This window comes from Copadichromis virginalis, linkage group LG6, assembly GCF_057382275.1.
Source record: "Copadichromis virginalis isolate Kocher_CV1m ecotype Utaka linkage group LG6, C_Virginalis_male_GT1.1, whole genome shotgun sequence".
Classification (NCBI taxonomy): Eukaryota; Metazoa; Chordata; class Actinopteri; order Cichliformes; family Cichlidae; genus Copadichromis; species Copadichromis virginalis.
In genome coordinates, this window is record NC_140623.1 from 13,963,707 (window position 1) to 13,977,453 (window position 13,747).

The 13,747-nt window shown below is 40.7% G+C and overlaps 1 protein-coding gene across 1 annotated transcript; it reads left to right on the top strand.

The window, feature by feature from the left end:
* Positions 1-3,769: 3,769 nt before the first annotated feature.
* Positions 3,770-7,440, top strand: LOC146707448 (actin, cytoplasmic 1-like). Its single transcript, XM_085458791.1, has 7 exons — positions 3,770-3,840; positions 5,098-5,223; positions 5,313-5,552; positions 5,947-6,193; positions 6,284-6,475; positions 6,562-6,743; positions 6,831-7,440. The coding sequence occupies exons 2-7, from the start codon at positions 5,101-5,103 to the stop codon at positions 6,972-6,974; spliced, it is 1,128 nt and encodes a 375-aa protein (XP_085314917.1). The 5' UTR covers positions 3,770-3,840; positions 5,098-5,100; the 3' UTR covers positions 6,975-7,440.
* The last annotated feature ends 6,307 nt before the right edge of the window (positions 7,441-13,747 follow it).

The window sequence follows — 13,747 nt, forward strand, 5'->3', positions numbered from 1 at the left end:
GCACTTTCCTCTGAGTTATTGATTCTGTCACTAGTTAGCTAAAATTAATGTAAGTCTATTTGCCACAACCAACCAGCCAACCAACCAGATAACGTCCAGTTCCGTACTGACAAAAGATGGTGCTAAATATGTTTTTAAATTTTAATTTTAAGCACTTAAATCCAGTTTCACAGACAGTGTTACATCTATATCAGATTTTGAGAGCAGGACTTAATGGTGTACATTTCCTTTATACTCTTAAGGCTTAAAAGGAACATGAAATGCTACAAATATAAAGGCTAGATTGGACTTTGCTAAAAAAAAAAAAATGTAAAAAAAGTCAGCACACTTCTGGAAAAACATTGTTTGGACAAATGATACCAAGATCAACCTTCACCAGAATGATGGCAAGAAAAAAGTATGGAGAAGACGTGGAACAGCTCATGATCCAAAGCACTCCATATCATCGGTAAAAAAAAGGCAGAGGCAGTGTGATGCCTTGGACGTGCAAAGCTGCCACTGGCACTGGGACACTAGTGTTTATTGATGATGTTACACGGGACAGAAGCAGCTAAATGTATTCTGAGGTGTTTCAAGACATACTGCCCGCCTAGAGTCAAATTGATTTTGTAAATGCATTTCATACTACAGATGGCTAATGACCCAAAACATACAGCCAAAACTACCTAGGAGTTTATTAAAGCCAAGAAGTGCAATATTTTTGAATTGCCAAGTCAGTCAACTGATCTTAATTCAGTGGTTCCCAAACTTTTTTTGCTAGGCCCCCTTTGTTTTACAAGAAAATCTTCTGTCCAAACCTGTCCATTATGTCCGTTATGCTAGGCTCTGCACCAAGGGGCACGCCCCCTACTTTGGGAACCACTGTTTTAATCCAATTGAGCATGCATTTCACTTGTTGAAGACTAAATTTCAGACAGAAAAGCCGACAAACAAATGACAACTGAAAGCCGCTACAGTAAAGGCCTTGCAGAGCATTAAAAAACAGGAAACCCAGCATCTGGTGATGTCCGTGAGTTCAAGACTTCAGGTTGTCATTGCCAGCAAAGGGTTTTCAACCAAGTATTAGAAATGAAGATTTTATTTTCAGTTATTTAATTTGTCCAATTACTTCTGAGCCCCTGAAATGAAGAGATTGCGCTAAAAAAGGCTTCAGTTCCTCACATTTTTATGCAGTCTCTTTGTTCCATATATGAAATTAAAGCTCTGTACTTAAACTGGATCTGAGTTGTTTCATTTAAAATTCATTGTGCTAATATACAGAACCAAAATTAGAAAAAAGTTGTCTCTGTCCAAATATTTGTGACCTAACCATGTATAGGTAAGTTCTGAAAACTGCGCAAGTGCTTATCGTATCTCTTCAGGTGTAAAAGGTTAATCCTTGAAAGTCTCATGCACCATAGGTTCGGAGAGATGAAGTGAGGGAAGATTAGAAATTTACAGTCTCCTGAGTTATACTGTAAACATTAACCCATCTCCGCCAGACCAAATCTATCACTGTCACGCTGTCACTCTATTTATGCACGTGTGATGTGCAATGTTCCCTCTAAGCTGCGAACGTGCGCAATTGCGCACTGCTGGCACGGTCTCTGCGCACAGAAAATCTGTGTTGCGCACAAAAAAACCTAACCTGAATTGAAATTAAAATTAATACTTTAACAATTCTGTTTTGCAGTGTTAGTCACGATGCCACCTTATCCCATAGTCCAGCCAATGATGCGATTCATTCGTATATACGCAGCTAATCACCGTCGTCGACAGGCTTTGACAGCGTCCTTATGTGCCGACACCGGTGTTTTAGCTTGCAAAGCGGCGTGAAGCCACGTTGATGACAATGTGTAAAACCATTGGAGATGTGAGCAGACGGAACAATTAACGGAAAAAGTGTGGACTTTATACCAGTTTTTAAATTGTGTTGATAGGCCACGTAAAACCAGAGTTATGATAAAAAAAATGCAATGTTTGGTTTTCTTCCTGAATACTGTCGTTGTTTATATTTACTGCGGGAATAAACGGTAAAAACGGCGTTTTATAAGAAAAAAGGCTCGAAAGCGCTCACCTGTGAGCAAAAACAAACTCCACCCCCTCTCCCTTTCCTATTCGTCCAAAAAACTACCATGTCGACCAATCAAAAAATGATATGGCAACGAGGCATCTAGTTGTTAAAAAACGGGGGGAAGTTTTAGGAGTGACGGCGGTGCTTTGAGATGTGAGAGATTTGAGACGTTTAGCGCAAATCTTGTGTAGTTAGTGTGTCGTGTAGTCAATAGTTTTGTTGTGTGTGTCAGAACAATGAGGCGACTGCTGAATGTTACAGGTGTTACAGCAGTGATACATCTCCTGCTGTCAGGCCTGCAGGTATCAGGCTGTTGTTCTCCTTTATCTCATAGTGGACAGAAAGTATTTTTTGGAGTGGCACAAATAATTTGTGTGGCATCAAATTTGATGCAGATCAGCTGATTGTTCTGTAAATAGTTTGAAATGTTTATTTAAAAATGCCTTGGCTGTATTTTAAAAAAATAGCTGCAAAAAAACTTGTGATCTCCACTCAGTTTGGCAAAAAATCTGTTTGCCAAACTGAGTTACTTTTTTAAAGAAGTAACTATATAATTAATTGCCCAGCATTGGTCATTATATACTATATTTTGCAGACAGAGAGTTACAGGACTCTCTCCCAGACCACAGACTCATAATACAAGTCAGAGCTTTATAAAAAAAAAAAAAAAAAAAAAGGCGGGGGGGGGGGGGGGGGGGATGAAAGAAAGTTGTGTTTTCAAAATTGGAGTTCAAGTTGTTTTTTTTTACTTCCAATAGTGTTAACATACTACACAGGTCAATGGCTAGATTTTTTTTACATTTTCATTGTAAATGGGCTAAAGCAGTTAATTAAAAGTAGTCTAACATAAATGCTGTAATTTGATTATTTGAATAAACCATGTAACTTGGATGGATTCGATGCTGGCATGACCACAGTGCACACGTCTGATGTCGCTCACAGTAGTCCAAGGGACCGCTCAGGGAGTTTGCTCAGACACGTGAAAAATTAGAGGGAACATTGGTGATGTGTGAGGGACATTGGTATGCCTGAGCAAATGAGTCAGATAGGGTGTTAACTGTGCTGTCAATGACCCTAAGATTATAATCTCCCAATCCCTTGTAAATGCCCAACCCTATATACTGAAATCACTACCAAATATGTGCAAATAACTGGTAAAATGCAATAGTGAAATCCACTTCTACAATATTCCTGTGTGTCATGAAATAAATTAGCTCAATTAATTATTTTGTTAATTTTCCAGTGTACAAACATACATGGGTATTTTACACATGTTGTGATTGGGATACATGGACCAATTCTCAGGAAACCTCATGGCAAAGCAATTCTACTGTAGACTGAATGGATTTATTAAATGTGCTTCCTAGTGGACGAATAACAAATACATAAAAGGAAATATTTCAGCTGGTTTCATACTCATACTGGCCTTGTGTATCAGCACTATTGCAATAATTCTGACAGATAAAGTAAAAGGCTTATTGAACATTGAACTATCCTCAGTTTGATAACACTGACTGTGCATAGGTTAGTTTAGTGGAACTTGTCCACCCCGTTATGTCAGAGCCCAGAACAATTTTCTGCATGGACCACACCCAGTGGATGAAACTGAACCAATCAGCGGGAGCTGTGCACAAAGTTCTCCTTTTATGGAGAGAGACTGCAGAACGGACCCTGATAAAATCCTGCAATTTACTGCCCTTTATTGCAGTCAAGTTCAGGTACTAAATCCTATGGGAGTGCAGCCCTGAGTCAGAGTTCTCCTACACTGAAAACCTTTCCTCACACAGGTAAGACAACAGCAGATCCCACTGAATGTCTTTTACTTATATTTTAAATACTCTCAAATTGTAAACTTCACATTTCAAACAAGTGGTATCTTTTAATCCCATTACTTAAATTTCTTACTTAAGTTGAACCGATCATTAGAAACCACTTGTTATGTATAATGTTCTTGTTATGGCGTCTTGATGTGTGCTCAATCATCCAGATAAGTAAATCTCCAAAAGTTGATTCTGTTCATCTGGACGTAGCGTTTTGTGGGAGAAACGTTTCGTCACTCATCCAAGTGATTTCTTCAGTCTCAGCTGACTGCAGGTTTCCCCAATCTTATAAACAGTACATTTGCATAATGACTTCAATGGGCTGGTTTCAGTCATTCCAAGAGGATGCCATCTGTAGTTTGTAGAAATGTATTGACTAAGGAGTTGGAAAGAAAGCGTCCAGACTTCTTCAAGTTTCTAGAAGACATTCTACCTTTGATCCAAGAGGCTTCTTCGGTTCTAAAACTTACCTATCCCCTTGCCAGTCCAACTTTTCCACTAAGAATTGCCTTAGTTTTTTTTTTTTTTTTTTTGTGAAATAGATTCAACAACGTACTCTTCAGAGAGATTCTGGGGGATACTGACTTAACAGGATTATACAGTTCACACCTAGACCCTATTTAAAATATCTTGGAAAAAAAACACTGAACATGTCCACATCTGTCTTTGGATTGGAGGAAGCCAAAGAAGAACTTGAAGGGAAGCCACACAGGCACAGGAAGAATATGTAAAGTCCCCACGGAAAGGCTGGTTTGGAAGAAAGATCTTCACTGTGAAATGCCAGTGCTTTGTGTTGTTTATGCTACATTAAATGCCACAGCACAAAATTGAGACTCATCACAGCGGCCACTGGCTTTCCGATCTTCTATTGTCCAACTAATAGGAGTTGCAGCTAGTGTGGTCGTTGTCTTTGTTGCCATCATATCAACTTGAAGGATTTTGACTATGTGCCTCAAACATTAGGCATCAACAAGGCATTTTCACCCAAAGAACTGCAGCTCACATTATATTTTCTCTTTTTCAGATCACTTACTGTAAATCCTAGAGATGATTGTGTGAAAAGTATTCTTAACAGCCTTCTATAGCAATGGGCAGACTGAGCACTGGGTTTCGACTGAACCCTGTGCCAGCGATGTCAGATGATAAAACATACCACATGGAAAACACTACAGCTTAACAGCTGATCTAAAAATCCTTTCCTCCCTTTTTATTCCCTTCATACAGAAAATGGAAGACGAAATTGCCGCCCTCGTTGTTGACAACGGATCTGGAATGTGCAAAGCTGGCTTTGCAGGAGATGATGCTCCACGTGCTGTGTTCCCCTCCATTGTTGGACGCCCCAGGCATCAGGTACATATTCCTTAATAAACCTCACATACCTTGTAATCTTTTCATAACTGCTGACCTTTTCATAATCACACTGATCTTTGCATTCCTAGGGTGTAATGGTTGGTATGGGCCAGAAAGACAGCTATGTTGGTGACGAGGCACAAAGCAAAAGAGGAATCCTGACCCTCAAGTACCCCATTGAGCACGGAATTGTCAACAACTGGGATGACATGGAGAAGATCTGGCATCACACCTTCTACAATGAGCTGAGAGTTGCCCCTGAGGAGCATCCAGTCTTGCTCACAGAGGCCCCCCTGAACCCCAAGTCAAACAGGGAAAAGATGACTCAGGTAACAAGAGCTGACACCTTGACGAACTTCCCCCTAAGTCAGGAAACTGTTGAGCTGCAGTGCCCAACAACAGGAAACTATGTTGCCACTCGGGTGTTTCTTCCCCTGCTCAATCTGTCTTTCCTCATCCTCCTTCAACCCTCCAGGTTTTTTCTCCAGGTGTCTGCATGTAAAAAAAAGAAGAATGGAGCAGGTTGCGGCACTTTAACTTGTAGAGTCAGTGTAACAAAGGAGTTTTGTAATAAATTGCTTTTCTATAAAGTAGTTTTACTATTAAAATTCAACCCAGTGTGCTGTTCTTTCCGTACAATTGAACTAACACATAGAAACTTATTTCAGAGTACTTTGGCTTTTAGTTTCACTGATCATCTCTTTTCTCCTGCTCTCCTTGCAGATCATGTTTGAGACCTTCAACACTCCTGCCATGTATGTGGCCATCCAGGCAGTGCTGTCCCTGTATGCCTCTGGTCGTACCACTGGTATTGTCATGGACTCCGGTGATGGTGTCTCCCACACTGTGCCCATCTATGAAGGCTACGCTCTGCCCCATGCCATTGTCAGGTTGGACCTGGCTGGCAGGGACCTCACAGACTACCTCATGAAAATCCTGACTGAGAGAGGCCACAGCTTTACCACCACAGGTGAGAAAATGGACACAGTCAAAGAAAGATGGTTTACACCAGGAAAACCCCCAGAAAAGCCTAAATGTAATGCGTTTTCTTGTCTCACAGCTGAGCGTGAGATTGTGCGTGACATCAAGGAGAAGCTGTGCTATGTTGCCCTGGACTTTGAGCAGGAGATGGGAACTGCTGCCTCTTCTTCATCCCTGGAGAAGAGCTATGAGCTGCCTGATGGACAGGTCATCACTATTGGGAATGAGAGGTTCCGTTGCCCAGAGGCTCTCTTCCAGCCCACATTCCTTGGTAAGCAGCGTCAGCTTTAAGATAGATTTCTGTGAATTGTTAAGCAGTTGTAGCTGAGTGATCACTAACGTTCCAACTCTCCACAGGTATGGAGGCCTGTGGTATCCATGAAACTACCTATAACAGCATCATGAAGTGCGATGTGGACATCCGTAAGGACCTGTACGCCAACACTGTGCTGTCTGGAGGTACCACCATGTATCCTGGCATTGCTGACCGCATGCAGAAGGAGATCACTTCACTGGCACCCAGCACCATGAAGATCAAGGTAAAATTCTTGTTGCTCAATCCTCAGTCTGTGATGTTTAAATGTGGCGTGTTTTCATTGCTGACAACTCTACTTCTGCCATTGCAGATTATTGCTCCCCCAGAGAGGAAGTACTCTGTATGGATTGGAGGCTCCATCCTGGCTTCTCTGTCCACCTTCCAGCAGATGTGGATCAGCAAGCAGGAGTACGATGAGTCCGGCCCCAGCATCGTCCACAGAAAGTGCTTCTAGACAGACTGCCCCCACCCCACCACCACCAAAACACACACTGCAAGAAAAAGAAATGACTGGCTCTGCATACATGCCTATAGCACCAAACTGGTGCATGCCTAGCCGACACCTTTTCCATTTTTCCATCACTTTGGCTATGGCACCATGCTTTCTCATGGGGAGAAACTCTGCAGGAAGCATAGAGCATCCCATTCAGTGTGAATTTGTACTTAGTTTTTCTGTAACAAACTCTTTTTCACTTGAATGTATTTCAAAAATAAGAAATGTTTCCAAAAAATACTGGAAATGTGTTGATAAATATCAGTAAATTAGTAAACCTATAAATCCAACATGAAATATTATGGCTTCTTCTTCTTCTAAAACATTGAAATGCAGCAATTTCAGCTTCATGAAGATGTATCTGCCAAGATTTTTGTATTAAAATGGTTTAGCAAAATTGACAGAAAAGATTATCAGTTTTGTGATATTTTTCTTTAGTTTTTTGTTAGCTTTTTTTGTTTTTGGTCTCACTTGCTTTACTTATTGAATGTGTTTATTATTTATTTTTATATCTACAGATATTTTACTTCTTGGTCATTGCCAACTGCACTGTTTTCTCACAGCACGACCGTCGGTGGTATACTTGGACTGGTAGCCAGGGAGGCTGCAGCACTTGATGAACTGAGTTGACTGAGCATTTGTCCGAAAAGATGAATGCACAGTCAACTCTAACTGAAACAGAGAAATAAAGAAAGGAAGCAAAACAAGAGAAATGTGTCCAACTGTCAAGGGAGGCAAAAGTACAGGCAGCTCTATATATATATATATATATATATATATATATATGAGCTGCTAGATGAAAAAAAAAATACTGAAGCTACTAATAGCTAACGAACTTCTTGTACTTCTTTACTCAAGTAAAAGTGATAAAGTCCAGGCTCTAAAATGAACTCAGAATAAGAAAGTAAAAAGCAGCTGTTAGAAGAAGCTCTTTTGGTGAAGAGATAGCCTTTAGTATAGCTATTAATATAAAAATACCAATAATATTAGTACATGGGAATGAAAATTTTCCTTTTACTTTGCCTCCACAGCTAAACAGAAAAATCGGATGAGTCCGGGGTTAAAGGGGTATTCAATTTAAACCCTAAAACCGATTTTAGGGTTTAAGTGGGAACCCTAAAATCGGTTTTATTGGCTCATTGTGGGGAAAAGAATCACAACTCACAATACTTTACACTGAGGGCTCCAGCAGATTTCCTTAGTGTTCGAGCTGTGATCAGCTGCTGCTGCGAATAGGTTTACTGCTCTTTATGGATTTACACAACTGAATTCAATGAGATGCAACACAATATTTCACAAAATGTTTTCCCTGATTTTCGTTCCCTACACTGACAGTATACTGCTTATGATGAGATGAGATAGCCTTTATTTGTCCGTTGCAGGTCTTTTGCCCACAACCGAGATGACAGACCTTGCCGACCGTACAAACAATACACAAACATCACATTGGGGAGACAGGTCAGGCTAGGTAGCGAGGAAAAAACATCGAAATGTGTAACACAAAAGGATAATACAGGAATGCACAGATATCAACACACCATAGCACAATAAACACAGACAAGCAACATGGGAAAGTGTTCCAGTGTGTACATCTGATCTGGGACCGCTGCAATCGTCGACTGCGCCTCCAGCTGACCCGATGTCCACATCAGAGGAGAGGTAAGCGTTGGAGGTGGCGTTGATCCGGGGTAGGGAGGGTGATGCGTCAGTGAGTGCTTATCAGTATCAGTATATGTATGTGTGTGCGTGTCCATAGTTCAGCTGAGACAGTGTCCTTCGCCCCGCCAGGCTAAGTAAACAGTCTACCAGCCAACCCAGGTGGCCTTGTAGGGAATGGGAAGGAACAGACTCAACACAGTCGTTATCAGGGAGTTTTTGTTCGGCTCCAGCCTTGAGCCCACAGCTGGCGCCGAAGGGGTAGCCGGATTATGATGGTAATTTTTCTTTTGCAACAACTCATGAGAATTTCAAAGCTGTTCTTTAACACTCCAACACTGGTCTCTCAATCTCTCGTTGGAGAACCGCGAGCTTCCCGATGATGGTATCAAACTTGCGCTCCGTGGTCTTGTCATTCTTTTGCTCAGAGAGCCGATTCTGAGACCTCACGACTGCAGTGAGCTGTTCCACGATGTAATCCAACTTTCACTCAAAGGTGTTATTTTGAGCAGGCCTCTCCTTGATGTAACCCAATATATGCTCAGAGGTGTTATTCTGAGTATTCACGGCAGCTGTAAGCGTCTCCAAGGTCTTAACCATGCTGCTTTCAATGAGCCCGTTCTGAGAAGTCGCGCCTCGTCCAATCGTTTCAATCCCAGTGGGCAGCCTTGGGGGGGTTTGAACAGCTGGTTCCGCTTTTTTTAATTCTCCGTTAAGCCTGGGCCAAGCCAGCTCCGATCAGCAAGAACTCTGTTATCATGGTTCCGAATAGGTAGATATCTTCAGCGTCCTCGATTGACATTCCCGCCAGGCACACGATCCTCCATGTCTGCAACCCATCCATCGTGTATCCGGCAGGGAAAGTCCCTCCAGGGCACTCGGGCTCTCCCTAGCCCAGACTTCTCGTTGAGAAAAGGGTGTCAATAGCATTCAGAGACCAGTTGATCAAATCCATAATTCTCTTTAGGTTTTAGAAACAGACTGTGAGAGAGTGTTCCAGGGAAAGTAATACAAAAAAAACACAAGACTAGACAAGGACATAAGAACTAACCAGGGAAGATAAGGGAGAGGAGAGGAGAAAAAGTGCGTCCGCCTCCTCCGAGAGCCAAAAGGTCTTCATATTATTATAGTATAAATGTTCAATTTAGTGAATGAATCTAAGTGTCTCATCAGTTTAAATTAACAATTAATCTCTGCTGCTCTGCACTTGATGTAACCTAACTGTGACCAGTTACAGAGCCACTGTGCACCAGTCCCTACCTTGATGCTAAAGTACTGGGAACACAGCTTTTGAACAAAACGCTATTCCCGATTGTTAGGGGCCATTTTAGCGCCTTAGTGTAGTGCCTTAAATTATTAAATGAAATAAATATTTTTTCCAGTAAAGTTAAAAAGTATGTTTACTTGATAATTTCCAGCATCTGGTGACTATGTATGTGTGTTGGAGAAGCCATTGTGGCAGGAACATGGAGCAAAAGGATTAAATCTGAGTAGCCTACAAAGTCAGACAAAGTTAGAACTGTTCTTTTCGCTACACCTACTGCACACAAACAAACTAAGGCCTCCAGCCTCTGAGTTCAGTTAGACAGAGATATATGCCACTGGACGTGGTCATTTCCCATCCTCCAGGGACAAAACGGATGTCATGTAACCCCCCCCTCTTTTCATCTACTGTCTGGGTGAATGGTTAATATGGAAATACTTTGGGCTATGACACCTTCCCCTTCTCACCCTCCGACCCGAGTCAAACAGTTTCAGTTCCTGCCTTTTCAGATCAATCATTAAACCAATGTACTGTGGCTCCACACTGAAAACACCTTTCATTATTTCTCCCTCTATGTTCTCTGCCTCAGAAACTCAGAAAAAGACATTCAAGCTTGACACTGAGACTGCAGAGACAAGAGTATGGGGCATAGAGGCTTGATAACAAAACCTAAAGACTAGATAACAAAACTAAGAAGACCTGAGAAAACAAATATTAAACAGAGGGATCTCAATCATAATAACCAGAACTTGGAACAGAATCTTAACTTCACAATATTAAATAAACAGAATCAAAAGTCCAAACACATAAAAACTGTGTCACAGACCCAAGACCATGACATCTTAGTATTTTCATAAAGTGATCTTGCAGAACTAACCAGTTTTTGATTTAAGGGGCATCTATCCATCCTGCAGTCTGAGATGTTGTAAGCTGCTGTGCAGTGACTGCTGTGACAGGAGGTTAATCTGGTTTCTATCTTGCTTTTGACACTTAAACACTGAGACACTTGATTAGTAACAATCTTTTGGCGCTGCATGTCCCTACTTTCTTTTATAAATGTACCAATATAGCACGGACAGTCGTAACACCAGTATTAATACAGAAAGAAAACTGCTTTTTTATACTTATTGTGTGCATATAAACTTTGTCTCATCAGCTCTAGGGAACTTTATTATCACGGTCTTATAGGCACCTGCTTGATAACAAAGACATAAAACGTCTCATGACCTTGCAGCTTACAGTAATTTGTTTGTCACTGTACACACAGTCAGGTTACAAGAAGGCTACAATCATATACCATTAGTATACAAAAGGTTAAGTGTGTTGAAATACAAGTTTTCCACTACAATGTTCATGTGTTCATGTGTAATAAATTGATAACAGGGGTAATAGCTTTATTTTGATACCAAACATAGGTATGTATGGGAAATTCCACAACTGTTAATCATATCTCATTCAGGCCTACAAGATTAATGAGTCCTTGAAAATCACATGCACCATAGGTTAGGTGAAGAGAGGTGATGGGAGATAAGAAATTTATAGTCTCATCACAATCATGCTGTAAACATTAGCCCCCCTAAGTCGGACCACATGCATCTCTGGCACAGAGTGCCATGTGGTCTGTGCCTCCAGTGCATGTGGCCCCAAGACCCAGTGTCCTGGTATCTGCAAATGAGCAACACGTAAATGCTCTGGTGAAATCACATTTATCCCATTAATTAAATTATATAAATTAATTATTCTGTTAGGTTTCCAGTGCACAAATATGGAAGGGTATGTTATATGAGTACGTTATATGAATAATGGACATAATCAGGATTTATTGGCCCCATTCACAATACTTATAATGCCTATCAAAGTTGTGCACACTGCGATAATTTGGACAGATGATAAAAATAGGATTTATTGAACACTGCCCGACCCCAGATAGTTAACACTGACAGTACATAGGTTAGTTTACTGGAACTTCTCCCCCCGTGTTGCCAAAGTGCAGAACCAGTGACTGTATATGCCATACCCAGTGGATGTGTCTGAGCCAATCAGAGTAACTCATGTGAAAAGTTCTGCTCTTATGGAGAGGGGCTGCAGCACGACCTCTGATAAAATCCTCCAATTTATTGGCCTTCATTTGCAGTCAAATTCAGATACTAAATCCCACTGGAGTGTATAGTGCTTACTGCCAGTCCTCCTACACTGAATACGCTCCCTCACACAGGTAAGACAAGTGCTAAATGCCAATGGAAGTTTTTCTCATGTATAAAATGTTTTCATTTGACATTTTAAGCTTTGTATTTTAAACACCAGGAAGTGGTTTTTTTTCACCATTTAAGTTAAAAGATCAGGTTTTCTATAAGTCCTCATTTTAGTTGAAATAACCACTTAAATTATACTTGTTATACATTGACAGCTTTCGTAGAAATGTGTTGGTAGCTATGCGTAGACCACCTCTTGCCTTCGGAACTGCCTTAATTCTTCCTACATGATTCAAGCTCCAGACTTTACCGGAGGCAGGATACACCCTAGAGAGGTCAGCTGTCTCTCACAGGGTTGGCAAAGAGAGACAGACAGACATCCACATCACATTCACATCTACAGCCAATTAAGAATAACCTAATGATGAAGCCTCATCTGTTATTGGACTGTGGGAGGAGGCCAGAGTACCCGCAGAGAACCCACGATTGCATAAGGAGAACTTTCAGTCTCCACAAAGAAAGGCCCAGGACCTTCTTACTGTGAAGCAACAGGTCATCATGATGCAAGTCTCCTATTCCAAAACATCTCAAAGGTGCAGTCTTGGATTCAGATCTGGAACTGTGAAGGTCATTTGAGTACCAGTAACAGTTTGAGATGTTTTGAGCTTCGTGACATGGTGAGGGATCCTGCTGGAAGCAGCCATAAGAAGATGAGTATACAGTGGCTATAAAGGGACACGGTTTAACAAAAACTCTCAAGCAGACTTTGGTGTTTAGATGATGCTCGGCTGATACCCAGTGTACCAAGAAAATATCCCCAGGACCATTACACCACTACCAGCCTGAACCACTGAAACAAGAAAGGTTGCATCTGTACTTTCATGCAAACACACCACTACCAGTGAAATGTCACACCAGAAATTGAGACTCATCAGATGAGACAATGAGACAATCTTTTTCCGATTTTATTTTGCAGTTTTGGAGACTTTTTTTGTTCTTAGCTGATAGGCGTGGCACCTGGCATGTTCTTCTGCTGCTCTAGCCCACCTGCTTCAAAGTCTTGCATGTTCAGAAATGCTCTTCTGCATTCTTTGGTTCTAAAAAGTGATTATTTTAGTTAATGTTGCCTTGCTGTCACATCAAAGCAGTCCAGCTATTCTCCTTTGACATCAACACATTGGTATGTGATGACTTTTTTAGAAAGACAAAAACAGAAACTTTTGACTAAGCAAATAAATCCCATTAAATCATACCATTTGTAATGCCTGTCTGAACTCTGAATAGACATGACTTTGACTTAAGAATTGTAAAAAAAAATATTGTTTTAATAGTTAAATAAATATCTACTAGATTACCAAAAACGATTTTCTAATAGCTGACAAAGACAAGTGATGAAATATTTTATCTTTTAGAAAAAGAAGCAAAAGAATATAATGAAAACACCTCCATACACACACTGTAAACCCAAGGATGTCAGCAGAACAAAAATTAAGGCAAATTTATTTTTATTTTTTTTAAGTTAATGACATTTATGTACTTGTACATTTTAACAACAATAAAACTAACATGTTTAAAAGTTAAATTAAAAAATATTCAGTAACAGATACTTAAAGCTTTCCATC